This window comes from Balaenoptera borealis, assembly GCF_965194805.1.
Source record: "Balaenoptera borealis genome assembly, chromosome: 15".
Lineage (NCBI taxonomy): Eukaryota > Metazoa > Chordata > Mammalia > Artiodactyla > Balaenopteridae > Balaenoptera > Balaenoptera borealis.
Genome location: NC_138871.1, coordinates 45545475 through 45572415, shown reverse-complemented (window position 1 = coordinate 45572415; position 26941 = coordinate 45545475). Strand labels below are relative to the sequence as shown.

Here is a 26941-nt window from a genome sequence, read left to right as displayed (position 1 = left end):
CCCAGAGATAAACCCACACACATATGGTCACCTTATTTTTGATAAAGGAGGCAAGAATATACAATGGAGAAAAGACAGCCTCTTCAATAAGTGGTGCTGGGAAAACTGGACAGCTACATGTAAAAGAATGAAATTAGAACACTCCCTAATACCATACACAAAAATAAACTCAAAATGGATTAAAGACCTAAATGTAAGGCCAGACACACCATAAAACTCTTAGAGGAAAACATAGGCAGACGCTCTATGATATAAACCACAGCAAGATCCTTTTTGACCCACCTTCTAGAGAAATGGAAATAAAAACCAAAATAAACAAATGGGACCTAATGAAACTTAAACGCTTTTGCACAGCAAAGGAAACCATAAACACGATGAAAAGACAACCCTCAGAATGGGAGAAAATATTTGCAAATGAAGCAACTGACAGAGGATTAATCTCCAAAATATACAAGCAGCTCATGCAGCTCAATATCAAAAAAACAAACAACCCAATCCAAAAATGGGCAGAAGACCTAAATAGATATTTCTCCAAAGAAGATATACAGATGGCCAACAAACACATGAAAGGATGCTCAACATCATTAATCATTAGAGAAATGCAAATCAAAACTACAATGAGGTATCACCTCACACCAGTCAGAATGGCCATCATCAAAAAATGTACAAACAATAAATGCTGGAGAGGGTGTGGAGAAAAGGGAACCCTCCTACATTGTTGGTGGGAATGTATATTGATACAGCCCCTATGGAAAACAGTATGGAGGTTCCTTAAAAAACTAAAAATAGAACTACCATGCAACCCAGCAATCCCACTACTGGGCAGGTACCCTGAGAAAACCATAATTCAAAAAGAGTCATGTGCCACAATGTTCATTGTAGCTCTATTTACAATAGCCAGGACATGGAAGCAACCTAAGTGTCCATCGACAGATGAATGGATAAAGAAGATGTGGCACATATATACAATGGAATATTACTCAGTCATAACAAGAAACGAAATTGAGTTATTTGTAGTGACGTGGCTGGATCTAGAGTCTGTCATACAGAGTGAAGTAAGTCAGAAAGAGAAAAACAAATATTGTATGCTAACACATATATATGGAATCTAAAAAAAAAAAAAAAATGGTCCTGAAGAACCTAGGGGCAGGACAGGAGTAAAGACGCATATGGCATATGTAGAGAATGGACTTGAGGACACGGAGAGGGGGAAGGGTAAGCTGGGAAGAAGTGAGAGAGTGACATGGACTTATCTGTTTTACATTTGGTAGTGTATATAGCTAGTGGGAAGCAGCTGCATAGCACAGGGAGATCAGCTTGGTGCTTTGAGACAACCTAGAGGGGTGGGATAGGGAGGGCGGGAGGCAGACGCAAGAGGGAGGGGATATGGGGATATATATATACGTGTAGCTGATTCACTTTGTTATACAGCAGAAACTAACACAATAATGTAAAGCAATTATACTCCAATAAAGATGTTAAAAAAAATAAAACCTCAAGGACTGGAAAATAATGATGAGATAAAAATAGATGAGATAAGAGTAGAAGCTCAGAGATTTTAAAAGGAGCTAAAAGAGCAATAAAAATAACTAACTGTAGTTACTGCTTACAGAACCCTCACTGCACCAAGCCTGTTCTAAGGGCTTCCCTTTTATCAATTCTTTTAATCGTCACAACACCTTATAAAGTGGGAACTATTATTATCCCCAATTTACAGATGAGGAAACTGAGGCACAGAGAGGTTAAAATAATTTTTCCAAAATTGTTGTACAGATAAATGGTGGAGCTGAGATTTGATTAAGACAAAGGTTAAATACAACTCAGGACAGAAATCAAAAACATAAATAAATGAGGTTGAGGGAAAGAACTAGTAATATAAAAGGTAAGCATTTTAAACCTAAAAACCATGAAAGAAAAAGGAATGTGGGGAACTTTTTAAAGAAATTAAAAGCAGAGGAATCTTGGAGAAAAACAGCAACGGTCTGAAGGAATGTGTCTGCCGTGGCTCTGTGGGGAGGCTGCGGCTTCCTGTCGGGTGGATCCTGTTGGAGGTGGCAAGGCGGGGATGCCCTTAAGCTGTTTTGCCCTTTTCTCGTATCTGGAAACTTCTGTCTCCTGGGCCATCCTTTCCTCCTCTGTTCACAGATGCCTGGATGTGGCTCGTGGCTTGTGGGGACAGGGTAGAGTTAGGTTGGGGGTTCTGTTAGCAGCACCTGCTGCTCTGGAAATTTCCCAGACAAGGTCTCTTTCCCACCCTGGGAGTAGTGTCTGAAGGTGGGAGGGAGCGGCTGAAGAAGGAACCAGAAGTGTGCCCCGGGCCTTGCTGGGACAGAGAGCCCTCTGTCCTGGGCTGCAGCTCCCCTGCCTGGCCCGGGGGCATAGGACCCACCTCACCAGACTCTCTCACCCACGCAGGTGCCAAGGTTGCTAGCCGAGGGGGCCACCTGGAGCGCATATTCGTGGTGGAGTTTCGCCCTGACTCAGACACGCAGTTTGTGTCTGTCGGAGTCAAGCACATGAAGTTCTGGACCCTGGCAGGCAGTGCCCTGCTTTATAAGAAAGGGGTCATCGGGTCCATGGAGGCTGCCAAGATGCAGACGATGCTCTCCGTGGCCTTCGGTGCTGTGAGTTTCAGCAGAAGCTTCCTGACGGGACCCTGAACCCCTGGGCATGGGCATGGGGGGCAGGTATATCCTAGAAGCTGTGAACAGCAAGGAAGCCATTTCCACAGATCTCCTTTACTGGATTATTTGCAACCACTGTTTTGTTTCCTTAGCACAGATGGGTGAGTTGACTGTATTTTTCCCCTCAAAATGTTAATCAGAAAAAAGCAGGACCCCGACCCAGGGCTGGAGTTTCATTATTCCAGAGCCAGATTGACTTGCAGGCCTGTCCAACTAGGCTAGATGGCCACAGAGGCTGAGGGGCATTTCCATCACTGGACAGCATCCCTTTCCCCCCAGTCCTCTTGTGCCATAAATCCCCTGACACCCTTACACAGGCTGTGGGCTGCCCTCAGCCAACACAAGCTCCCCCTGGGGAAATTTTGGAACACAGCCAACTCTTGGTCCTCCAGGTGTGGATTTACCCTCCTTGTAGATGAGGCCAGGAAAGTCTCCTCGCAGACTGGGGTCCCGCCCTTCCCTGCAGTCACCTGGGGCTGCTCACAGAATGGAAGTGCATTAAAAAGCCGACCTGTGCTCAGTGGGGAAATCAGCTGCTCCCCAAACTAACACCACAGAGTGAATTGCAAAGCTAGGTGATTTCCTTACCATACGCTCTTTTGAGAGTTCTTTCGCCTTCCCTTGGCACAGAAGGTCAATTTGAGTGTGTTATGTTTCTCCGGCTCTGGTGCCTTAGCAGTGGGGTGGGTGGCTGGGAGGGAACCCTCTCGAGGGCTGCAGGAAGTGTCCTGGTGTGGAAGGTGTCCCTTTGTTTACAGAACAACCTCACTTTCACGGGTGCCATCAACGGCGACGTCTACGTGTGGAAGGACCACTTCCTTGTCCGGCTGGTGGGCAAGGCTCACACAGGCCCCGTCTTCACAATGTACACGACCCTTCGGGACGGGCTCATAGTGACCGGTGGAAAAGAGCGGCCGTAAGCCCGAACTCCTCTGGGAACAACTGGTCTTTTTGGATTGTCTTGGGAGAAACGGACAGAAGCATCTCCAACTTGGAGAAAATGCAGATTTTCACTCTCCTGTCTTTTCTGCATCACGGAGATGAGTCTGCTGTCTCTCCCAGAGGGCCCTGGGTCAGAACCTTCAGAAGTCAGGGTCAGAGAGGTGGTGCCTTGGTAGTTGAAAAACCGGAGAGGTGTTCTCGAACAGACCAGGTGACTCTGTTGTCCATCAGGTGTTACTCTCAGTGGCTCTTTGGGAGGAGGCAGGAGGGGTGAGAGGAGGGGGGATGTCCAGTGCAGACCGGGACCATGTGAAAGCCAAGCTGCAAAATAGGAGAAACATTTCTCTTCGTCGTTCGATCTGATAAAAACATAGTTTGATTTTTTTAGATTTCGATTCTCCTTCCTCCCACGGTGATGGCATTTGAAAGCAGTCTAGGAAATCTGCAAGTTCAAGGGGTTCTGGTAGCTCATCAGCAGGGCTTATGAAAGGGGCCACCCCAGAGGGTCTGTCCTGCTGGGCCTGGGGATGAGGGGATGGGACCTTGAGGAGATGACAGGGAGAGAGGGCAGCGGAGGGTCCTGGGCGGTCTTAGGGTGAGGGCTAACATGCTAAGTTCTTGATCTTTTTCAGGACCAAAGAAGGAGGTGCTGTGAAACTGTGGGACCAGGAAATGAAGCGCTGCCGGGCCTTCCAACTGGAGACGGGGCAGCTGGTGGAGTGTGTGCGCTCCGTGTGCCGCGGCAAAGTGAGCACCGGGTGGGGCGGGCCTTTCCCAGCGGTGCCCAGAGCTCGTCCCGCACCTTCCCAGCCGGACACTTGCCCTGTGCTGAGTGGTTGAGTCCTTAGAACAAGCCTCCCGGGTGTGACTTAGTGCAGAGGGGAAGCAGCTTAGAACAGTCGGACAGACCTGGGTGCAGAGTGTGACTCACCCAGTAGAACTGGCTGTGTGACCTTGGCTGTGTTGCTTAGCCTTTCTGTGCCCAGCACACGGGTTGTTGTGAGGACTGCATGCATCATACACGCACAGCGTCTTTCACTGTGCCTGGCGCGTGGCCACAGTCAGTAGATGCTAGCTGCTGTTATTACAGACGATGTTATTTTAGGCACAGGGATATTAAGTAGTTGCCCATGCCCAAGGGTATGCAGCCGGGAAGGGGAAGGACTGCCAAACTGTCTGACTCAAAGCCATTGGTTTTCAAGTTGTACCGAGCTAAATACCACACATAACCGTGGAGTTTTGTTTTTGTCTTTTAAACGTGGATATCCAGGCTCATATCCAGAGCCGCCAAGTCAGAATCTCGGGAGTGGGGCCCTGACCTTGATGTGTGTTTTCCTTTTCTTCTTCTTTATTTTTAATTCCCCAAGAGATTCTGAAGCACTTGAAAACAAATCTCTTAACCTCTATTTAATACCTTGTATTTATATTTTGGAATTGGTATCAGTCTAAGAATTTGCTTTCTAGATGCTCTCCACTAAAAAGGCAAACCTGACTTGGAGTCTACATAATTGGAAAATGGGAATTTTGTTTTTAAATAGATACGCAACAATCATCCGGAAGGGTAACTAGACATACAGGAGATGAAGGCAGAACGAGGCCCAGAACCTGGAAGTCAGCTGGAGATGGATTTTGTTCAGTGCGAGGAAGAACTTAGGAAGAGTTTGGGCTGTCCAAGAGCAGAAACTGGCTGCCCTGCTCTGCAGTGAGCTTGCAATCACTGGACCGTTCAGCAGAGACGAGATGACGGAGAGCTCTGGTGGAACTCTCCCCGAGGTGGCGGGGGGAGTACAGGCCAAGTGAGGGGCTCGCTTAAGGATGGCAAATCAGTGGCTAAGAACAAAACACTGCTTGGCTCTTCCTATTTTAATACCAGTGCCAGCAAAGGCACTTTCCCAAGTTACTCTAATAGTGTTTTTTAATATTATTTTATTTTAAATTGTGACAAAATATAGAGAACATAAAATTTACCATTTAACCATTTTTAAGTGTACAATTCAGTGGTATTAAATACATTCACATAGTTGTGCAACTATCACCACCACCCCTCCCCAGAACATTTTTCATCTTGTGAAACAGAGGCTCGGTGTCTAGTAAACAATAACTCCCTTTGTCCCATCCCCCCAGCCCCTGGAAACCACCATTCTACTTTGTCTCTATGAATCTGAGTATTCTAGGTACTTCATATGAGTGGGATCCTGTAGTGTTTGTCTTTCTTGTCATAGTGTTTTGATTACAACAGGGAAAGATTTTAGTGGGAACCAAGGACGGAGAAATCATTGAAGTTGGTGAAAAAAATGCTGCTTCCAACATCCTGATTGATGGACACATGGAAGGGGAGATCTGGGGCCTGGCCACACACCCCTCCAAGGACATCTTCATCTCTGCTAGTAATGACGGCACAGCCCGAATCTGGGACCTGGCTGACAAGGTGAGGGCCCGACGCTGCACAGGCTCGGATGCCCCAGGTGGGCCTCGGAGCAGTGACAGCCCTGGGCGAGGGGACGTTCGGCCAGGGTCAGGCCAGAGTGGGGGATGGGGCTGGGCAGGAGATCGGCCACAGGGCAGCAATTAAGTTAGAGGGACTGATAATAAAAGAAGTCCTGTTCACACACACCCATTCTCTCTCTCTCTCTCTCTCTCTCTATATATATATATATATATATCTTTTAGCTGTATATCAATCTATGACTATTTATAGTACAGGAATAATATAATTGAGAATGATTATTCTCTTGTCATGAAAGAACCCACAAAACTAAAAAAAAAAAGAGATAAATCATGTCTTCCCTGGATGGGAAGACTAAAAATGATTTAAAATGTCAAATGTTCCCAAACAGAACATTTCAATCAAAATCCCAACAAGGTTTCTCTTAGCATTTGGAAAAATAATTTAAAAATACAAAAAATTTCAAAAAAATAACTTGTCTGGAGTAAAAATGTCAAATAGGAAATCTGGGGGGAAAAAAGATTGTTACCAAGCCTTAGCTGATAGTAAAACAAGTACTTAAGTTCTAATAATTAAAATACTTGGTTTCATTACAAAATGGCTAGTAAATGTTTCAGTCGTATTTTCAGTGTAGGGATCATAGAACAGACATGGAGAAGGCTAAGTGTGGTGGTTATACTCCTTAGTTCATAATGATTATGTTTATTAACACCCACTACATACCCGGTGCTTCATATATGCTATCATTAATGCTTACAACACCTTGCAAGACCAATACTAATATCGATTCTCTACACATGGGAAAACGGAGAAGTAACTTACCCAAACACACCCAGCTAGGGACAGAGCCAGATCTGAACTAACACATGCTGAAGCTCAAACTCTTCCCCCGAACAAGAGGTCAGCAAGCTGCAGCCCAAGGGTCAAGTCTGCCTGCTGCCCCTTTCTGCAAAGTAAGCCATGCTTTTTGTTTATGTTGGTGTCCATGGCTACCTTTGTGCTTCACTGGCAGAGCTGACTGGTTGTGAGAGACCATATGGACCCCAAAGCCTAAAAATATTTACTCCCAAACCATTCACAGAAAAAGTTCGCCAACCTCTGTCCTAAACCGTGTTGTCTCTCCAGCTGCTCAATCAAAACATACTGCCCCCCTCAGCCACTCAGGGACACTTACTATTAGAAGCAAGAGGTTTGCAGCCTCCCTAGAGGCAGCCTGGCTCTGGCCTGGGTGCAGGATTTCCCCTGGAGACCAGCTGAGGTGGCCAAGGGCTCAGGTGGTATTACTTTGTTCTACGATGTAGAAGCTGCTAAACAAGGTGAACCTGGGCCACGCGGCCAGGTGTGCAGCCTACAGCCCTGACGGGGAGATGGTGGCCATTGGCATGAAGAATGGAGAGTTTGTCGTCTTGTTGGTGAACAGCCTGAAAGTTTGGGGGAAGAAACGAGACCGGAAATCTGCTATCCAAGATATCAGGTACATAGCAGGCAGTCTGGGCAGGGAGGAGAAAGGCGGGCATTCATTCTCCCTCCCATGGTTCCCATTCCAGGAGGGTCATGGCTGGAATGAAGAACTCACTCGTGAGAGGGTCCCTTTCAGTGAGCCAGCTATGGAAGGAGACCCTCTCACACGTTAGTTCTCAGACATGTCTTTGCTAATTCCCATAAGAGTGTGGTAAAAACTTCTTATAAAATGCCTTCTACAAAAGACTGCACACATCCATTTACTTACTTCCGGGGGATTTGATCCAGAGAAGCTGTCGAATTCCATAGACTTTAGGAAAAGCTAACCACATGTGAATCATGATGTGTGATCTAATTGCCTTTGAGCTTGGGAGGCCTGTGCCAGAGCAGACCTCATGCCTGACCGGCCCTAGACAGCCCTCCTCACGGACCGTGCTCTTGGATTGCTTTTTCTAGAATCAGCCCAGACAGCAGATTCTTAGCTGTTGGTTCTTCTGAACACACAGTTGACTTCTATGACCTCACTCAGGGCACGAGTCTGAACCGCATCGGCTACTGCAAAGATATCCCAAGCTTTGTCATTCAGATGGATTTTTCCGCGGATGGCAAATACATCCAGGTATGCTTTGGCTTTACTGATATCTGGGGTAACCATTAATAATAGTATTACAAACAATGGCTTGTATGAAATCAGTGCTTACTCTGTGTCAGGAAATGTGTTCACTGGAACTGTTTAAGTACTGTTAGTTTCCCTCCTATTTTATAAATGAAGAAACAGAGGCTTAGAGAACTTAAGAAAGTCGAATAGAATTTAAAATTGTACTTATTCTTCAGTAGGAAAGGAGGAAACAAGCCCTAATCATCTTGATCCTCCTCTCACCACCACCCCTTCAAAGCTTCCTAATTCCTAGTTCTCTGGGGCTGCACGGAAGCCTGTGTTGCTTCTTACACTTACTCATCTCAATTCCGGATCCCATGGGTAGTGTGGTCCCTCCAACTTGGGACCCGGACTCCAGACAGTCAGCCTGGAGTGAGAGCCCATCACTGGCCCCCGGGAAGACTGACAAGCGGGGAGGGATCGAGAGGGGTCCCACTCTTGGCACTTAGAGCTGAAAATAGAACAATGATTTCTCCAGCACTTTGAACAAATATTATGCATTTGTGAGCCAGCCTGGAGTCGGGTAGTCTTTGTGAAAGGAGAGCGGACACTTCATTCATCAAGTGTGGACTGAACCAGGCACTATGCCAGGCTTTTGGGTGTATGAAATGGGCCTGGTCCCTGCTCTCCTGGAGCTTGCCTTGTCGTGGACAAGACAAGCATTAAACAAATCATCACAAAATACACCTATAACTACAAATTGTGATTATGTGCCGAGAAGGAAAAGTACAGTGCCCTGCGGGAGCATTTAACAAGCGCTGACTGTTGAATAGATGCACTGACATCCTCTCCGTACGGTGCTGTTTAAGCTGAGGTCTGCAGGGTGTGTAGGAGTTTAGCCACCCAAGGGGGGCGGGAACATGGTTCCAGGCCTTCTGCATGAAGGCCCTGATGTGGGAAAGATCTCAGCTCATTCCTGTACAGCAGGGAAATCTGGGGTGGTTGGCCTTGCACCCCAGGGAGAGGGGGCTCGCGATGGAGGCAGCGGCCATTGGCTGGAAAATGGTCAATTGCCTCTAGAAGTTTCCCAGAGAAGCCAGGATCAGGTCCTAATACTTCAGAAATCATCTCCGTCAGCTGCCGTCCATAAGACTTGCCTCAGCTCTGTTGCACAGGACCTTGGTTCTCTGAGAACAGGGGTTCCCAAACGTGAGCGCGCACCAGAATCACCTGGAGGCTTTGTGAAAGCCTGCTGGGCCCCGCCCTCAGATTGTCCGACTGGGTAGGTCTAGGGTGGGGCCCAAGAATGTGCATCTCTAACCAGTGTCCAGCTGAGGCTGACGGTGCCGGTCAAGAACCACACTTGGAGAACCGCTGCCTTAGGACTTTGGAAAATAGCAAGAAAACGGAGGGAAAAATGCCCTGCTTATGTGAACTTTGCCGCGGGCTGACCACAGGCTTTGCAGCCTGGAGCTGAGCTTGGGTTTGGTGAAAAGTCCTGGGGATGCAGAGGTTGGGAAACAATACACCCAAAGGGGAGTCCTTTGGACAGGAAAGAAAGTTGATAGGCCTGGCTGCTTCCCACTTGCAGGTGTCAACAGGAGCCTACAAGCGCCAGGTGCATGAGGTGCCCCTGGGGAAGCAGGTCACCGAAGCCACGGTCATTGAGAAGATCACCTGGGCCTCCTGGACAAGGTGACTGGAGGAAAACTCTTCTGGAGGAAAAGGTCACAAGGGAGACTCTCGTCCCAGCCTCAGCCTCCAAGTTTGTGTGTGGCTGGGATCCAAAGCAGCTCAGAGACAGAGCTCTTTCCTTTGCGGGGTCAGGGCGGGAGGCCTCTTGCTCCCAGTCTGGGCCGCTGGCTTTGGTCTGACCAGGGCTTCTGAAACGCAAAGTCCCTCTTGTTGTGTAATCTGTTCTACTCATCCCCAACCCCATCTAGCAAGTTCAAAGGGAAACCATCCCCCAGCTCTTGGCCAAACCCCCTGCGGTGTAGTGAGGCCTCCTCCAATCCCTGGGAGGGAGAGGGAGGGCTGGAAGTGCCGGGTAGCAGGGTAAGCAGCAGGGCCCTGCCACGTCAAGGGAAAAGAGGCCACCAACCCGTGAGCCTGAAGAGCCCCGCACTTCTCCCAAGCTACATATACTCAGAAGCATCATAGGGAAGAGGGAGAGAATCAAAGATGGAGGTAACTTTTCTTTTTAGGGTGAAAGGGACTGGGGCAGAGAATAGTAGTAGCTGGGGCAGGTATACAAAGGGGGAGGGGACAGGTGCCATCCTGCCAGAGGAGCCGTGTGACCACGCTGAATTTTCCTCTCATTCCTGGGAGAGGATGCCTGACTGCACGAAGCCTTCTCACCCATCTCACACCTCTTCCTGTTGGAACAGCATTCTGGGAGACGAAGTCATTGGCATCTGGCCGCGAAACGCAGACAAGGCTGATGTCAACTGCGCGTGTGTGACCCACGCTGGCCTGAACATTGTCACGGGAGACGACTTTGGGCTCGTGAAGCTCTTTGATTTTCCATGCACAGAGAAATTTGTGAGTTTTCCTTAGAGTAACTCCCTGTGCTGCCTCCAGGCTGGCTGATCTTCTGCAGCCTGCTGGAAATCGTGGCCACATCTACATGGCCATCTAGAATCTAGAACAAGAGGAATCTTGTCACAGCCCTGGGGAGACTTGGCAACACCTAACCTTTTCCTCTCCCTCAGGAGGGGAAGTCCTGGAAGCCAGGAGGATGGAGGGGGGACAGAGTGGCCACAAGTGGGGCAGGAATGAGGCAGGAAGCCAGTGAAGGGCTTGCTCACAGAGATGTTCAGACCCAACGGGCATCCCATGGGTGAAGGGAGGTCCTAGGAGGGGGGGAACTGAGTCCTGGAAGTGGTCCATGGTGGCTGAAGGAACAGGGTCTCTTAGTCATCTCCATTCACTTTTGCTCACAGGCCAAGCATAAGCGTTACTTCGGTCACTCGGCTCACGTGACGAACATCCGTTTCTCTCATGACGACAAGTACGTGGTCAGCACTGGAGGAGACGACTGCAGGTACCAGCCTGATTCTTCTGGCTCTGCCCCCAGGCCTAGCTTTCACCCCCTCCCATCCACACCTCAGGTGTCAGCTCCTCCCAGGGGCACGTGGAGGGGCTGAGGTGGGATAGTGAACCGGAGATCCAGTGACGACTTTCCCAGTAGAAGGGCTTTAGTCTCTGGTGACTCCCAACCCAATTCTTGACGGGCCTCTGTCCCCACTAGAGCTGTCCTGGGATTGGTGAGAAGCCAAGCGCATGCAACAGCTACTCTGAGCATCGCTGGCTGGAGGGGCAGGTGATGAGAGGCCCGAGATACTGATTCCAGTAGGAGCTGTTGGACAGCCCACGGCGTCCACTGCATATAATCAGGAGGTTAGAATGACCTTGATCCATAGACCTTTTAACTCAGAACTTCCAATTCATCACCAGAGTTCTTAACATGGATCATTAATCCACAACCAAGAGAGGTTTAAAAATAGTAATACAGAGCCTCAGTCACCCCGGGAAACAAGCAGGACATATGTTACCCGATTTTACACATGAGATCAGATAAGGGGTGAAGCCGTTAGGGCCAGTGCTATTTAGTAGCAGGAGAACCTCAACCAGCTATGTGGATTCCTGAGCCAGGGCTGCTACAGACCTTAACCACTGCTCACTGTGAAACAGGCCCATTGTCCTGTGAGGCATGGCCGGTCTTCCAGTGTTTTGGTAGGACCCCTACCAGCCTGCTCCAGAGATGACATCAGCATTTCCAAGAAGGCAGCTTTCTCCTGTCCCTCCACCGAGGGCGTTTCTTATTTGGAGTGTGGAGGAACAGGATGAGTTCATTCGAAGTCACTCAGCTTCTCCATATCTAATGTAGTTGAAGGGCTTTATCGAAACATGAATATTGGTTTCTGTTCAGCCCAGGCAGAACTCCTGGGGGGGATCAAGAAGAAACGCATGCATTCCAGATTTATTTTTAGTGGTCTGAATGAGGTTGTAGAAAAGGCACCTGAAGAGAATTTCAGCCCACCTCCTACCCAAAAGCACTGTGTAGAAAATGGCCCCAAAAGATGCTTTCTGATGGCCTGCCTGGGAGCCCCCGTCTCCAGGCTGCTGTGCCAACTGCTGCTGGCACTTAGAGCCCTTGAGATAGTACTGACAGCAGCTCCCTGTGGGGCGCAAACACCCATTCAAAGCAGCATCCGCCGAACTGTGAACAGGCCAGCACCGGGAGACGTAAGCGAACCCGTCCCCAGGAGATACGAGGGGACTCTTGATTACTAAAAAAGGCTTAGATGTCACCTTTCCAGTGCAGGGCCCCCTTGGCCTTTGCAGTCATGGGAGCCTACCGCAATCCCTGGCCCCGTGCTGAGCACCGGGAAGGGCTCTCCTACTCGAGTGGAACTGATAAAACCTTTTCAGTAGTAACAAGAGAGTGTGAAGTCAGGCTGCCAAAAGTCCTCCCGTTCAGAAGGGACAGGCAGGCTGCTGAAAGAGCCAAACGAAACAAAAAACAATAGACCTTTTAAAAAAGCAACAGACCTTTAATTAGTGGCAAGATCCCTGGTTTGTTTTTTGAAACTTAAATCAAAATGTTCACTACATCACCTGGGCTTGACTCCGGAGCACTTGGCAAAGTTGGTTTTTGTCACTTGACAAAAGCATGATGTCCAGCCCTGCAAAATGACTGTTTGGTCTGCCTTTTCAGCGTGTTCGTGTGGCGATGCCTGGAAGTGCCAGAGTCCTCTTACTTTATTGCTGCTGCTGCCGCCAGCCACCGTGGAGGCAGTGATGAGGTGCCTCCTGGCCGCCAGCTGCTGGGAAAGGCCTACGACACCGCAGGCCGCACAAGCTCCAAGTGCTAGTGAAGTGGTGTGACTGTGCCCATCGCCTGGAATCTCCAAAACCGTCGGGCCAAAAACGAAGGTCAGTTCTAACAAGTTAAGACTGCTTGCCTCTGTTCCTGAGACTAAAAACTATACGTACTAACTACACTGACAAAGAAATCCTATCTGACAATGTAGCCCACTGACAAAATTTAAAGCCTCAGTTACCCTAACCAATATGTAGCTTTTGATTTGCATCAAAACTTTTACAAAAGATGTTTTGCTAGTATGTTTCTATATACTTTAAAAATGTTCATTTTTACAAATAAGGAAGTTGAACAGGACAGCTTAAGTTAGATTCACTGAACTAGAAATATTGATAGCCTCTGTTCTCCACATTTAGCTTTCAAAACCAAATGAGCCATGTATAAACAAGTTGAGACACTTAATTTTTTTAACGTTTCATTTGCAGAGTTTTATATCCATTAAGTGCCTTTGAAAGCTTCCAGGTTTGTGGGCTGCTGTCTCCCCTCCCCCAGGTTGTCTCCTTTCTACATATGGTGCTAAAACGTCAAAACTGAGGAGGGCTACAGGACCCTCAGCAGACTCCTGGTCTGTCACCCAGGTCAGGTATTTAGTTAGGTCAGGGCTTCCTAAATGAAAGACATCAGTTACCTGCTTGGGAAACAGTGGCTATTTGAAGTTGAGCAGCAAAGAAACTTAGATTCAGGAGTCGGAGGGTGGGTGGGTAGAACGGGTTTTCATCATATTGAGTGCCAAACCCACAACATCCAAAACATTTCAAATAAAACAAACCTCTACTACAGGACAGAAGGGAAAAAAAAAAAAAAAAAAAAGCTCAAGTAGGTCCAGGAAGATGAGCTGATTTATCTCATTAAACCTAAAATGGTGATAAATGAGGTGACCTGAGGCTGTGCTGGGTTTACCACTCCCAGAGTGGGGTGGACTTGGCCCCAGTGATTTGTGTCACGTGAACTACATAGGTCAAGTCTGGGTTTTTAAAAACTCTCTGCGGAACAAATTCCTAAGCCCAAATAATATTTGACAACTCAAGATTATAAAACAAAATCATCTAGCTTAGAGTTCCTCAGAGTTGGCTGGATGACAGAATGTGACTTGGCCAGCAAACCCAGAAGGTGTCCTAAACCACCTCCGTCGTACTTGACACCTGGCCGACCGCTGACAACGGCGAGGGCTGACGGCGCGCTCGGGACGGCAGGCTGGGGAGGGACTGGGGCTCTGAGCTCGTATACCAGTTAGTCCTTCCAGTCAGTGAACTAAAAAATTCTGCATCTTGAGTCCCTGGCTATTTGCAGTTGTCAGTTTACAGGAAAGGTGAAACGAAGCATTTTCAATTAAATAGATTAACAAACATTTACCACAGAAGTGCTTCAGCATTCTAAATGGATTAGATCACACGTTAAGCTATTTTTATATGCCAACTTATTAATGCCTTACATGAATCCACTGATAGGTCGTTGGGCCCCCAGTTAGAGTCCCTATGCAGCCCTAATTCTGTGTTCCGTAACCACGTGACTGGTGATGCTGAGTGATAACCACGTCTGCCTATACTGTACCACTGACCTTTCATACTGATCGGATCCCGCATTGAATCACCACGTGAAGAACAATAAACTGATCAATGAGGACATGTACACTATATTTAAAGAGCAATAGTGTCTGTGTCAAGAAAAGTTCTTAAATCTGATTTGTAAACATTTATATGGTATGATGATTTTCCGTATGTTCATAAATCCTGCACTGTATTCTGTGTTAAAATATTGGTGCATGTATTTATTTTCAATTATCAAAGTATAAATATATAATTTAAAAACATTTTGGTATGTGTCAAATAAATTTGATTATATAAATTGTTCTTTTTGTTTTCAAAATAAATGTAGCTGTACTCTGAGCTTAAAACCTTTCTGAAAGTACAAGCCACTGCACACTCGTGGAAGTGAAGTCTACCATTTTGATCTGCAGCACGTTCAGGAAACCAAAATACCAAACATATTTTAAGTCTATAAGCTTTATTGATACTTCGCTTTTACAGTTCACAATGCATTCCACAGATTTAGAGTTCAGTACAGCTTAAACCACAATTGTATAAATCGTCATTTTATAATTAATTTCTTGCATAACAATGTTTGATATTTGCAAACAACACTTTTGGAAGCATTAGATTCAGTCCAGGGTTTGTGACAAAATTAACTAACTACAGTAAGACTGTGTGATGAAGTTGATGTCGAGGAGTTCTATTGGCATGGCATCGTTTCATGTTGAAAACAGATGGTAGTGCTCCTAGAAATATATGTTCTTTTTCTAGCTTAGGTGCTTTGGAACTACACACATGAAACCAACGACTGAAATATCAAGCACTGTGGGGCAGCTGGAAAGGTAGGTAGGTAGAGGGCTAAGCTTTGTGAAACACTATATATAGATAGATATATAATCTATATTTACTTATATTGGCAATTAATATAACAGTAAAATTCACAATACACCTAGAACATACCAGCAAGGCGAGCCTTTTCACTCCTGCTTTGGTGGTATGATCTCGTCTAAACATTTCATTTCAGAAAATCTGCATCAATCTACACAGACCATACACAGTGCACAAACTGTGAAAAGGGTTATTTTTTCAGCTCCACTTTCTCTGCAATTCCCCAAATACAGCAAGACTACCTGCAACAAAGTATAATATACAGCTTCCTCAGATCTTTTTTTATTCACCAGTGCCTCATACAGGAAAAACAAATAATATGATTACTGTTTAAATCCATACATAGCAGCTTACAACACTTAAGATGATGAACACAGGGCAGTCAAGACAGGTCATTTTTCCTCAGATACTGTGTTGCTAAAATAAAGATCTGTGAAACTGCACTGCAATGTCAAGGCTTCATTCTTCCCTGACCCTCCCCCATGGAATCAAATGAATATCCCCTTTAAAGATAAACTCCTATTGTTAATTATTTCGGGCTTTTTCATTCCGCTTTGCGCTTCAATCCAGGGATTTTTGCTTGGATTCTACAAATGAAAAGGAGGGGGAAAAGGTCAATGTAAATATTTTGAAATTTTAATATTTTGTTTTCTGCTTCTTAAAATGTCTGTCCTTCAAGAATTACTTGTACATTGCTCAGCTTATACAAGAAATAAAATCCTAAGGCTGTCAAACTATGAACTATAATTTTGCCACCCTGGCCTCACAAATTAGACTTAAATACATATAAGTACACATAGAAATTAATGATCCAAATGTTAGAAAAAAAAATCTTTTGGCAACTCTGTCACACTTTAGGTCTGATTGAAATTGACTACTCATTATGTCTTAAATATGAGAATACTGCACTGTTGTCAAAGCCAGTACATCTATCCTTAGTGTTAAAAAAAAAAAAAAAAGATTTTAAATACTCACTTAGCCATAGCATCTTTAACATTCTTATTTGCAAGTCCTAGATAATGATCTATTTGCGCCTGAAAGAGAGGTAGAAAGAAGTTACTAGAAAATTACCATTGCTAAAAAATCTTATTAAACATATTAAAGGCTTAAGAAACCACCACATTTCTCATTTTTATAAGGCTGTGGAAGCTGGCACTGATCCATTTCTAAGTTCCATATAAGAGCGTGTGCTCTGTATTCTGAAATCTGCAGTTAAATTACCTGATGCCGTTCATAAATAACAGGAACACTGAAGAGTGAAATCAGAGCTGAAAAAGGAAATACACAACCTTTAGAACAGACCGGTATGATTTAGGGAACAAACACGACAAAGCCATCAAACTGGCAGCACCCTGAAGATAGTCAGACGTGTCCCTAACGAGGGCGACACAAGCACCTCCTGGGGGCCCCTGCTGCTGGGGAGCCGCCGCAGGGCACTGAGTCAACCAAGGGAGGCTGCAGGGACCATTCCTGGCTTCAAATCACATCATGCAGACTTTATAAGATACAGGCATCCCTGGTCTCGGTTAGTTAGATCTATGACTGCACCATCCAATAAGGCCACCCTTGATCTGGTTTACCACTGTTAGTTGGAGTAGTCTTCAGGAAGTAAAGTGGCATTTCCATAAACAGTATCAGTATTAGCAATTTATTTAAAGAGATCACAATCTCTAACCTATATCCTCTATTTTTCCTATAATATTAGGATATTCTCCCCTAAAATGTCTTTAAGCTCCTTGCACACCATCTTTTTTTTTTGGCTGTGCTGTGTGGCATGTGAGATCTCAGTTCCCTGACCAGGGATCGAACCCACGCCCCCTGCAGTGGAAGCACAGAGTCTTAACCACTGGACCGCCAGGGATAGTCCCCCATCCTTTTTTTTTTTTTTTTTTAAGTAATTTTTCATTCCAATGGTTTTGTAGACTTACCCAAGATCAGTAGCGTGAGACCATTGAACAAGGCACCAACATAGGTAAATACCCACATCAACACTGCAAACTATAAGAAAATAACATTAGCCACTTAAAAACAAAATTGAAGTTTCTTTTTTTTTTTAAGATTTTTTTTGATGTGGACCATCATTAAAGTCTTTATTCAACTTGTTACAATATTGCTTCTGTTTTATATTTTGTTTTTTTGGCCAGGAGGCATGTGGGATCTTAGCTCCACCGCCCAGGTATCGAACCACCCGCACCCCCTGCATTGGTAGGCAAAGTCTTAACCACTGGACCGCCAGGGAAGTCCCCAAGTAAAGTTTCTTAATTAAGCCTTCAAATAAAAACAACCCATCTAAATGCCAAACTACTAGAGGCATACTCCTTGGAGACTTGGTAAAATAATATGGGTATTTCACTTCTAAGTTGCCAGTCTCCGTTCAGGAATTTCTGAATCTAATTAAAACAATTAATAGACTCAATTCATTTTTCTCTGGACTACACTACCAAACAGTTGATTCTGTTTTCTCTGAGATCAGAAAACATACCAAAGGTACACCACCTTACCCCTCCAGCTCTTCCATAGCACTTAGCTTCTAAATGGGAAGACTGGAAAGCTATCATGAGAATTAGCTATGTTAAAACTGATTTTAAAGTACTAACAAGTGATTCAAGATCTGTAAGAGCTGAATAATTCAGACATTAAAATCTCAGACATCTGAATAAGCAATAATGGTGCAGAAAGACTTATTATCAGGGAGACTAGGTTTCAGGTACCAAAAATATCAGCTTTAGCATTTTATTAAGGATCAGAGGCACTGTCTCTCCAGTGATACATGTTTTAACAGCCAATGAGGACCCCTTGGAATGAGGACTCCTCTAACTTTTATACCTATTAATAAAATTGACCGTTATTATTCTTTTAGCCACTGCCTTCTTTATTTATTTAGCAAACACTAATCCAGTTCTTACCATATTAGTGCCAGGCACTGTTTTAAATGCTTTACAAATACAAACTCATTTATTCCTCCTAATAACTTTATGAGGTAGGCACTGCTATCATTACCACAGCAGATGCAGACACTAAAAAAATAGAGTGTAGTAACTTGCCCAAGTTGAGGTAATACTTCACTCATATTTCATATTTCACTGTCCCCTCCAGGGGACTGGGGACTGCAGTGAACTGACTAAACTCTCCTATTTTAGTAATCTGGTCTCAAAATCTGGGATTTTTTTTTTTTTTAATCATTAAATACAGCAGTTTGGGAAAGGCCTTGTTTCTAAAAAGTGATTTCATTTTGAGAAGTCCTTTATTTCCTCTCCATACTTTAGTTTACTCATGAATGGTTGAAAAAGAGAATTTCAAAGTTTTCTTCCAGTTCTTGGTGACATCATATAGTAAAAACTCAATGCCATGTTCAGAGCAGTTCTTGAAGACTTATAAACACAAGGTCAGTCAGGATTTTATTCAGCATTCAGCAGGAGCAGATCCTTTGCTTCCTATTAAGAGCCTTCATGTGTCTGGCAATCTCTCTGCCATATTTAGTAGGTCACAAACATACCACCATGATGCCACCATCTACAACAACTATTTAGGTACCAATAACAAAGTATATATGAAAAGAAGGAGAGGAGAGAGGAGTTAGCACGTCCATCATCTAAAGCAGTTACCAGCAAACTTTTTCTGTGAAGAAAGACAGTAAAATAATAAACATTTTCGGTTTTGTGGGCCACAAGGGATCTCTTGTCACATATTCTTTGAATATTATCCTTTAAAAACATAAAAACTATTCTTAGCTCCCAGGCTGTACAAAAACAGGCCATGGGACAGACAGGCAGTAGTTTGCCTACCCTTATCTAAAGCATATCTTTGTCCATGTGTTCATTCTCTCAACAAAATCTGATTGAATGCCTACTATCAGCTGGGTACGGAGCAGTAATTATAAAGTATTCAGACTCTAGTCATTATCTTTACTGCAGGTTAGGAAGACCCTTTGGATTCCTGCAGCAACTGTCAGTTCTACAAACAGCAACACTCTGCTTACCCCTACAACTGAATTTAATGTTCAAGTGAGCAAATATCAAGCCTTCTTAACACTCATCAATTGAAAATCAAAAATTAAATGCTGCCCTGGTCTTTGCAACCGCTATGAAACCACTGATAGAAAGGTTTGAAGCATGACTCCAGTTAGCAAGCCTTTTCCCTCTCACACAGTTTTAGACTCCTATTGCAAAAGCTAAATATAACTGCTGCACTTGAGCAAGTCTACCACAGAGCAACAGAGCTATTTTCATCCATCACCACCCACAAGTCGACAGGGAAGAGTCGACCTTCTACATTTTAGAAGAAATTGCTTTAGCAATAAAGACACCCTTACCATGACAAAATTCAGAAACTAACACACAAGCTAGAAATAAGTCCTAATTTGGTCATTAAGTCACCGACAAGGCTGCACTCCAAAGCCACAAAGAAAGAAACCCTTCACACCTAGGTGATCTAAGGGGCTCAAATATCACTAGACTTGCCTCTTGGAGGACACTCTTTCTAAAAGCCAGACTATCCAGACACAAAGAGAGGAACGGAGAGAGGCTTCAAACGTCTATGGGGCCAGGCAGGTGACATAAACACATGAGAGAGCCCTGGTAAGGACTGAGGCAGATATGTGCATTCTCCCTCTCAAGGAGCACACACAATCCAGCTCCACAGACTGTTGCCAAGCAAGTATTCCAGGCTAATGTTGCCAAATTTTCCCATTTAAAGAGACCAGAAATTCACATTTTTATGTCCTATCACAGAATTTTTAAATGTTGCAGCTAAGTTTGGAGAAAATTTAACAGTTCAGGGGCCCAAAACAAAAATATTGGGTAAGGGTTTCCAGAGAACACACCATCAGAAGAGAAAGGAGTTAACCAGCATCTAGCAATTGCACAATTACTAAAACTGTCAGTAACAACATCAGCTAACAAATTTTTGAACATACATTAGGTCAGTTAATCTCATCATAACCACAAAAGTTAAATACTGTTATTATCCCCATAGAAGAGAAAAACCAAGACACAGAAAGATTAAGCAAGTTGCCAGACTAGAGGTGACAGTGATCTCAGGTTTATCTGACTCCATAATCTCTGCTCTGCTATACAGTAAAACCATTTACAGAGTAATCATTTATTAATGGTCATGAATGTGCACGCTATTACAAAGAGGCAGGGAAAAGGTCAATAAACACTTTAAACCTACAAATTCTATGCTCTTCCATGGCAAATTCTTGGCAACGCTGCAGCCAATGCATAGTAATTGAGGAAGTCAAAGGCCCATCTCTCTTTAGGCACTAATGAGACTAGAGGAAAGAGGGGCAAAGTACAATGGAGGTCTAGTAAATACTTACCAGAAGAGGGCAAGGGCCATGTCTTGTTTGTCTTTTGTCCAGGGGAATAGGGAATTCAATTTAAGTGCATATCACATACATATCTCATTGAAAAGCTCTGCAGATCTTTTTATTAGATGATGTCTCCGTGGGGTGGGGAGGCATTTTGAAGGAAAACGGGTGGAGGGTGTTTAACAGAATTTCAGAAATTACTTTAGCAATTCTGACACTTTCAAACTTTTTCTGAAGTTTTAAACACTGAAAATCATTTGACTTTTGACATCTTCAGCCTTATTCATTAGTATCACATTTTCCTCAGCCAATTTCCTGTCTAATTTTTCTGTGAGCCAAAGAAACCAGAAAGGAAACTGTCAAAATGTGTATGTTAATAAATGCCTAAGAGCCTGAGGGCTAGATTTTAATGTCCTTTTGGGTCAGCTATTTCTGGAATTCAGGCCTTTTTTGCTCACTTTCAGATTTCAGACTGAATTCTGGAACATTGTGGTTACCTGATGATCAGACAACCATAGCTAAAAATTTTCTTATAATTTTAACATATATTTTCACTGAAAGTCACAGAACTACTGTCATAAAGAATCCAGTCTTTATCACCCAAAGCCATATGACAGAAAAATAAGAACCTCTGCCGAAAACACCTAGTCTTAGTATCTAGTAAATAAAAGTATTAGACTTTTTCTTGGGATTTGAGGTTTCAAAAGGCAGAACCCCCTACTAAAGCTGAGCCTTACTCAAGAAGTCCCAAAGCTGAGCCCAGCGGAGACTGTCACATGCTTTTCTTTTATAATAAAAGGGGTGCAGAAGTAAGCGTAGGGGGAAAACTATAGCCCAGGGTTTACAGCTTCAAGTCATAACTTTTAAAAACAGTGTTCTCCAAGCAGTGTCCTTAGAAAAATTAAATCACAATTTCAGGGGATGGGACCCCCAGCCCTTCCCCTTCCCAAGTATTATTAAATTTTATAGCTCCCCAGTGGTTCCAACGTGCAGCCAAGACTGAGAACCATTGTTTTACAACAAGAGCCCCTTTCAAAGACAGCTTATACAGAAGGTCAATCACAGAAATGGAATTAAACCTCAACTAGGTGGTTTAAATTTGTTCAACTATCTTATACTAGTTTTCTGGTGGTAATGGGTTATTTAAACACAGTTGACGAGTATCACTAGGTTAAAGAAAGTTATCTGGGCTCTTCTGGACTTCTCAGAGACTAATAAAGTGATATACACTAGGCTCGTCAAGAAAAGGACATATATACAGGTTTCACAGCTTAATTTTACTAGAGAACACTCCTCCTTTACTTCCCTTTCCATTCATTCTCCTTCCCTTACCTTATGTCTGGCATGCAACATAACAAACCCACTTTAAAACAAATCCTGAGGATTGATCAAAACATTTGCCTGTGGTAAAATTTTACACTAATGTCTGAAATAAATCCTACTGAATGGAATTAGAAATATTTTTTCAGTGATTTTGCCCATAATATTTGACTAGAATTAATCTTTTGGGAAATGGATTGTTGCTCAATCTATGGACAGTTGAAAACTTTTCTAGGATTTAGAAGCTTGCAGGTAACTGCAAAGAAGCAAAACAAATGGAACAATTACAGTTGACCTTTGAACACAAGAGTCTGAACTACACAGGTCCACTTGTCAGCATATTTTTTTCAATAGTAAATACTACAGTACTACACAATCCACAGTTGGTTGAATCCATGAATATGGAACCAGGGATACCAGAGGAACCACAGATACAGAGGAGCCTTGGATAAGGAGGAACCGGGGATATGGAGAGCCAACTATAAACTGTACATGGATTTTCAACTGTGAGGAGGGTCAGTGCTCCTAATCCCCACATTGTTTAAGGGTCAACTGTACACAAGAATTTAAAAGGAGAAATCTGCAGAACATGTCTTATTTTTATTTGTCCAAGTCAACCACCAAAAAGAGATCTAGACCAGGCACAGATGATGAACCACTACCTCACATCAAATCTTTTCCAACAGGCCTGATGAACCTTGGGGTTTGGTTATTTCTTTAGAATAACGTATAGAATAGCCTCTCTCACACAGCACCAAAAAAAACGATAATAAGCAAAAAGAAGAAAAATTTCACATGGTAAGAATAGTGGCTCTATATTTTTTAACTTCTGAGGAAGAAGGTTTCAAATAGAAGTAGTGGTAATTATGACCCAGAATCTTGAAATGTAGATTATATAAATTTGAGGGCATGAAATACTTATAAAGACAGTGAGTTATAGAGAAACCTCTTTCAAATTTTAAAAAGCTATTATTTTAAAAAAGCCACAGAGCTTGATACAATGTCAATTTTCTAAATGAAAAAAGATTTATAAATGAGACTAATTCCCACTGCATTTTCTTGAAATCAGGGTGGTTTCCATTTTCCTAGCTATGAACCATATGATAAAAGAAATCCAAATCAAAAGCTGGATCCTATAAATTTTTTTAAAACTCTGTTATTTAACAAGATCACAAATTCATCTGGAAACTGGAGAGACTGGGGCTATTTGTTAGCAAACTTTCCAAATTTAAAATCTGAATATAAGGAAATAAAATCAGTTTAACAGAGCAAATTGATTTTTCCTTTACATTGAAAAAGTGAAAGAAAAAAAAAAAAACTGCAAAAACCATTTTTGCTTGCTTTAGGGAGGAAGAATATGATTCTCCTGCCAACTGCTGTAGCTAAAAGGCAAAAAGTAGCAGAGTTAGATGGAAAATAATTTTCTTTTTAAAAATGCTCTCTATACGTACAAAAACTATGGGGGATAAGAGTGGCAAATGCTCAAGGAACTCTCTCTAGAAAAAGACTACTATTCAGTCATTTTGAAAAGAGACAAGTGTTTTTTTCTCAGCTTTTTCCAATTAAGACATATTAAGCAATTATCCTGTTTCTATAGTACCCTTAATTCAGTGAAAAGAAACAAATGAAATCTATACTACTCACACACAATGACATAAGGTTTAAAAGTCCCCCCACATAGAATCGCAAAGAACCACAAAGTTCATCTAGGAAGACCCTTCATGTATATTATCAGAGGGTTTTGCATTGGGAGAATAAGACTAACACCCTACCTTATTCTTTGCCTCAACAGATTTTGAGACCTAAATGCAAAGTTCATTCTAAGTGTTAATATGCTGAAACAACTGTTATTTATTTGGAGCCCTGAATGAATTGCCATCTGGAGAAGTCACCAAGCAGCTTTCCTTGAGCTCTGGGCTTGCCAAAAACACTACTCGGGAAAACCATTCAAATAAGTTTTATTTTTCTCTTTTCTAATCCTTAAGGAGAAAAAGTAGTAAACTACACTTCTAATGCAACTCTTTTTTCCCCCAATATTAAGAAACAAAGAATGTTTTAAAAATATAAGAAAAACTCATAAAAATAAAGCATTCCAGAAAGTAACCTATCTCGTTATGTGCCGCTTCCCGTTACTTTCAAATTAGCAAAATCACTCAAGACAAGAATTTACCAAGTTGTTTCTCTCATTTATGCTAGCTTCCTCATAATAACACAATTGTTTAAAAAAAACAAACAAACAAAAACCCAAGGTAATTTTCAAAAGAAATTTTTAAAATGAGATTTAACAGCAAAAAGAAATTATCTCATAAATGTAATTTATTAATAAAATTTCCTCATATTCTATTTTCAAATACCTGTGCAAATCAGATTTTAAACGCTTTCTAAAGTATTTAATCAGTCCTCCTCTAACATTTTCTCACTTCCTTAGCCTTTGCAAATATTTCCACACCTATATAACCGTCTACACAGAGGACTGTGTATAGATGACAATAAACTCTGAAAGAACAAATAAGTTTTCAACTGATTAAAGACACGGGGAAACTTTAAACTGTAATTTGTAAAAACTGGAATACAATGAATGAATCATTCCCAGATCAATTAGTTTTCTTTTTAAACAGATATCTTCAAGAATGCCTCTTCTCTCAAGAAAAATGTTAAATTAGACATACATAGCTACCTTCACTGCTATACGCTGCAAACATGATGACTTTTAGTTTCTTTTTGTTGCAGTTTTTATTAAGTCTATCAAAACAGTGACTCCTCAATCAAGTTTCATGATGCCTTTGTTTGAAGTCAGCCCCCGCAACAATTTCTGACTGCCAAATTCAGAGATGGCCCTTTGCTGTTTGAAGCTCTGTTATCACTATTTACAGTGTTTCTTCTCAATCAACTCCTACCCACACAACCCTTCATCTTAAACTGCACTAGTACCTTCCCCTCAATAATTTTTCAAACATGTTCTACCCCAGCACTCAAGCTATATATTGTGAATACCACTTCAATAAATAGGAGCTGGTTTCTTCTAGGACCCATGTGTACAAGGTTCTATTTGATTTACTCCCAAATATTATTTGTTCCCTTTTGAAACTAATCAAACATCCCAAATGACATAACTATGATCTTTTTATTTATAGACTGACATCAGATTATTTCAAAGCACTACTACAGAATGAGTCACTAAATGCAAGCAATCTACACAAAAGAGATAATAATAAAAGGAAACTAAATTATTTACCATTAATATTATTAGTAACGGACATTCCAAGCCTTAATAGACGGAGAGAAGCACACAGCTGAAAATAATGTCCATTTACTGGCCTATTAAGGCTAAGATATTTGTCAAAAGCATTTTGAGCATTTAAACCTATTCTGACCAGTTCAGAAATTGTTTCACTGAATCTAAAGACCCAATCATCCAGTTGCTATGACATCCTTGGTTTGCACAATAAACTGCAAACTTGTACATATCTATCGGAAAAGAGAAATTATGGTAATTACTACCACAGTACATTTCTACCCAGACTTAGATTGGAAACAAGTCCGTCTTAAGTCATCGGCAATAATACACACAACACAAACGGCAGGTTACACATAAAGGAAAAGCACTAAAGTCCCAGTGCTAGGGGTTCACATTACGTGACGAGTTTAGTGCTCGCTTTAAATCAGTCTGAACTTTGGGGAGCTGATTTGCAAGGTGAGACTCTAACAGCTGCTATGTAGCAAGATCCAAAAACTAAAGAAAATTCCAAAGTTTACCAACTGGTGATTAGTCCAAGTGTTTCAGAATATTAAAGTTTTTCCAGAATAAAGATCCCAAGAAAGTATAAAAAAATATGAAATAGCTTATATGTATGTATGAATCACACACAAGCTAAGAAATTAAGTCCTAGTCTCTAAAACAAAGTCAAGCAGATGAAATCATATCTGGTAATAACTCTATTAGATAATCTTTATTCTTACAGTCAACACTCTCTTTAATCTTCTCACTTTTAATCCTTATGATTTCCAAAAGTATGAATTTATAACATTTTCCTTTAAAAAGGAATTGTCTTTCCTCCATCTTAAATATTTGATCAGATTCTGAATTTTGGAACCCAAGTTTACAGTAATGATTTCATTACATCTTTATCATTTACTTTAATATAGAAAATAGAATTTTACTCTCTTAACTCTGATATTAAATTCTGGGTATGCCAAAGAATGGAAAGCAAGTAAATTTACCTTCAGAGAATCAACTAAATCATCAACTAAGAAGAGGCGCCTGAGTTCTTTTATCGTGCAGTTCACATGGCCAAGAGCAGAATTACTGTACTTCTGAACCAACTCCTCAGATATACCAACTTCAGATTCCAAATACGCCCTAGAAAACAAAACACATCATAACTGTCACTGACTGGATGATTTTCCCTGGATGTCTGTCAATCAGCAATTATATATCTGTAAAAGAGGACATTAGTAAAATATTTTACTATGGAAGCCTACTCTTTCCAAATTAAGCACAATGTAAAAACTCACCAAGCATGGGGTATTTCATTGATAACGCAGGTATAGAAAACAAGCATACGCTTTGAAATCAGACCTATCTGAGCTTGAATCTTAAGCTCTACCACTTACCTGGCTGTGTAACTTCTGAAAGTTATTTAGTCATCCCTCTAACCTCAGTCTCCTCACTTATACAATGGAGATTATCTTGAGATTTCAGTGAGTAAAGTGCTTAACACAATCAGGCACAAAGACGCACTCAATAAATGGTAGTTATTATTATGGATTTGGTTTTTTCAGGAGCACATAATGTTACCTCATCAAGTTTTCCTAACAAAACTTCTACTCATTTCCAAATACTATACTCTCTCAGCCTAATCTTTAGGGGAAACTAT

The 26941-nt window shown here is 42.5% G+C and overlaps 2 protein-coding genes across 18 annotated transcripts in view; one reads left to right on the top strand and one right to left on the bottom strand.

Moving 5' to 3' along the window:
- EML6 (EMAP like 6) overlaps window positions 1-14826 on the top strand; it is a 348966-nt gene extending 334140 nt beyond the window's left edge. For all 13 annotated transcript variants that reach the window (XM_082357935.1, XM_082357934.1, XM_082357942.1 and 10 more), the window contains 10 exons: window positions 2416-2624; window positions 3443-3600; window positions 4259-4373; window positions 5866-6054; window positions 7374-7546; window positions 7990-8152; window positions 9723-9826; window positions 10519-10672; window positions 11074-11174; window positions 12852-14826. In XM_082357935.1, the coding sequence (XP_082214061.1) occupies window positions 2416-2624; window positions 3443-3600; window positions 4259-4373; window positions 5866-6054; window positions 7374-7546; window positions 7990-8152; window positions 9723-9826; window positions 10519-10672; window positions 11074-11174; window positions 12852-13008 (1523 nt within the window). In that variant the 3' untranslated portion in view covers window positions 13009-14826. The remainder of the gene's footprint in view (window positions 1-2415; window positions 2625-3442; window positions 3601-4258; window positions 4374-5865; window positions 6055-7373; window positions 7547-7989; window positions 8153-9722; window positions 9827-10518; window positions 10673-11073; window positions 11175-12851) is intronic.
- A 175-nt stretch (window positions 14827-15001) lies between these two features.
- The window catches only part of RTN4 (reticulon 4), a 67503-nt gene continuing 55563 nt past the window's right edge, over window positions 15002-26941 (bottom strand). For 4 of the 5 annotated variants that reach the window (XM_082358010.1, XM_082358012.1, XM_082358013.1 and 1 more), the window contains 5 exons: window positions 26286-26424; window positions 17362-17431; window positions 16655-16701; window positions 16409-16467; window positions 15002-16020 (listed from right to left, as the gene is read on the bottom strand). In XM_082358010.1, the coding sequence (XP_082214136.1) occupies window positions 15978-16020; window positions 16409-16467; window positions 16655-16701; window positions 17362-17431; window positions 26286-26424 (358 nt within the window). In that variant the 3' untranslated portion in view covers window positions 15002-15977. The remainder of the gene's footprint in view (window positions 16021-16408; window positions 16468-16654; window positions 16702-17361; window positions 17432-26285; window positions 26425-26941) is intronic. The other variant, XM_082358011.1, reaches the window with a different exon arrangement.